Source organism: Chaetura pelagica, unplaced genomic scaffold (assembly GCF_000747805.2).
Source record: "Chaetura pelagica isolate M959 unplaced genomic scaffold, ChaPel_1.0 scaffold109, whole genome shotgun sequence".
NCBI classification, from domain to species: domain Eukaryota; kingdom Metazoa; phylum Chordata; class Aves; order Apodiformes; family Apodidae; genus Chaetura; species Chaetura pelagica.
Window position 1 is genome coordinate 8,996,169 of NW_009970725.1, and position 2,642 is coordinate 8,998,810.

Sequence of the window (2,642 nt, forward strand, 5' to 3'; positions counted from 1 at the left end):
CAAATGATTTAACACTGATTGCTGCAACGCAAATTGCACTTCTTTAAAAAAATTATTGTATATATGGAAGAAAAATATCTGATTGCTACCCTGTTTACAAATTTCGACTGACTCTATACAGTTCAGCCAGAAAATAGGAACTTTCATAAACCTCAGTCACAGTGTACTTTAAAAGTTGTATCGCAGTCTTGCAAAGTGAGTAAATATTTTAAACCAAAAAAAACAAAGCAACCCAAAATCTCCTTAACCAGCTGGACCTTGTGAGACTTGTACCAAATGTGATTTCTTCCAGGGACATAGCTGGGCTCTGAAGAGCAGAGCAAGACACTCTGAAGACGGAGGGTGCAGGAGGAGAGGAACAATGGTGTGAAGACATCAAATGTTTGGTGCAAGACATCCACGCCGACTCAAGCAGTAGGCACTTCTGATGCTCATTCAAAAGGATCTTACTGTCTCTAGTAATTAAAGCTATTGGTATTCCCTCTGTGGCACTGACGACTTCCACCAAATTCTCAGGGTGAGAAGGTGATGAGAGAGTGAAAATAACTATACAATCTGAAAGGCAGCGTTGCTGGGGTAAGTCGAGGATTTATTTCTGGAATCTATCAATAGGTCTAGGTTTATCTCTTCTTTTTCTTCAATTTTCCTTCTTTTTAATTTTTTTTTCTTTTTTTCTTTTTTTTTTTTTTTTTTTTTTTTTTTGAGAGAGTGTCGAGCTGCATTCGCTATCCCCAGCGGGCATTTGTTTTCCCTATATTTTTCTTGCATAGATGAGGAACTGGATGCTTTGGCAGAGCCTCTTTCAGAGGCTGAAAAACACCTCTGCCACCAAGGCACAGAGACAATTTCAGAGGGATGGTCTTTGCCAGCACTCTCGCTGCCGCCGCGACTGCTCCGCAGAAGAAACCGTGCACAGATGTCCGGGGGCTGCAGCCCAGCGCCGGGATCCAGCTTCCCTCAGGCCAGGTCATGCCAGAGCCAGGGCACACCAGGGATCCTGTCTCACGGACGCCGTCACTTCAGCCGTGGAAGTCAGGCTGACTCCTGTGTACAGCCCGTCTTGACCTGAATACTTAAGGTTGCTGCTTTCGGGGCTGGTGCTTTCCCCGGGGCCGGACATCACCGATGAGCTCGCCTGGAGAGGGAGGGAAAAGCAAAGAGATATTACACTGAGCAGGCACCAGGGTGTGAGTGGGAGCCTGGCAGGCTCAGGGAACAGCTGCTATCCCAGGATTTCTGTGGGAAAGCAGGGCTCACCCTCTGCTCGGCCCTGTGCCTCGGAACCCTGAAACTGAAAAAAATGTCTCAGGGTCAGCCCACTCATTCAGTCCAGCTGATGGGAGTGATATCTGAGTTTGGAGATCAGCACATGGCTATCCTCATGGCAAGGTGAAAAAGGAAGTATGTGATGTGCAGCAAAAAAAGGGAAATCAAACCATGATGAAGAAGGTAACGCGTGTGTGTCCCGCTGCCCCCTACTGAAGGGACACAAAAGCCAACACCAAAAATGTGATCCAGAAGTTGTGGCACCTATAGCTTTACTTTCCTGGTGGGAGAAACCAACCACGTGCCAATTCTCCAGCAGCAGATGCGGAGCACCTCCTGGAAATCAGCCTTCTTTGGGTCTGTCCCTCGAGACCCAAAAGGTTTCCCTTGAAATGCCTAGTATCATTCCTCACCCTTCAAAACAGTAGCCACAGCCACTTCGTCCCTGTAAGACAGGCCACTACAGCAGATGCTCTTTTCATCTCAAGTGGAGAAACACTCTGCTTTTGAACCAAGAGTTTTTTTGTTCTGCCACCTACCCACACAAGACAACACGCAAGGGAGCCCTAATAGGCACAAAGAGGAACCTCTGAACTGCACTGGAACCAGTCCATTTATTTGAACAGAGAAACAGAGAGTTACAAAGACAAAGGAACAATCATTTTTTCCATGAGGCTGAGCAGATCTGCTAAAGAGGAAAAATTTGCAGTGCCAGACAGAGAAGGGGCAACAATTTCACCTGATAAAGGAAATGTTTAAGAGCTGACTTCATGCAAAATTAACTCTTGGGTATGTCAACTTTAAAACCTTAATTTACTTGTTAATGGATAGTCTTCGGATGAGATTCCTTAACAAGAAAAAGAAAAACAAAACAAAACCTACCCTAAACTGTGACTGCAGAGGCTTCCTGCCTGCTGCTTAAGTGAAAAGTATACATATTTAATCATTTTACAAGAGTAGAGCTCTTGGGTCTCCTGGAGCTGTGCCAAGCTAGCAGTCCTGACATAGGAAAAGCGAAGCTTCACTTACTCAAAGGCAATTTCCAAACGGTTCTGTGCACCGTAATCCTTAACCCAAGGAGAGCTTCACCTTCTGAAGGAGGTACTCCTTGCCAGTGGTCACTTTTGTCTGAAATAACCCAGACTCCAATATTTTCCTTAGCTTTTATTCAGATGGTGGATTGCCACTATCCTTCCACTCAGCCATCAACTGGGATCCCGTTCTATCAGTCACTACCCAGAAATGTAGAGACGGAAGGAACAACTGCTTGCCCCTAAAAAACCAGACAAAATAGCTCTAACCCTAAGAAATATGTTTTATCGCTCTCTCAAATACGCAAGCGCCAATCAGTGACAAAAAGTCTCTGTATCCTCTTT

General features: G+C 45.3%; 1 protein-coding gene across 1 annotated transcript in view; it reads right to left on the minus strand.

The window, feature by feature from the left end:
* Nucleotides 1-704: 704 nt before the first annotated feature.
* Nucleotides 705-2,642, minus strand: part of GATA6 (GATA binding protein 6) — a 19,619-nt gene continuing 17,681 nt past the window's right edge. The window contains 1 exon segment of the mRNA XM_010006915.1: nt 705-1,135. Within this exon segment, the coding sequence (XP_010005217.1) occupies nt 968-1,135 (168 nt within the window). The 3' untranslated portion in view covers nt 705-967.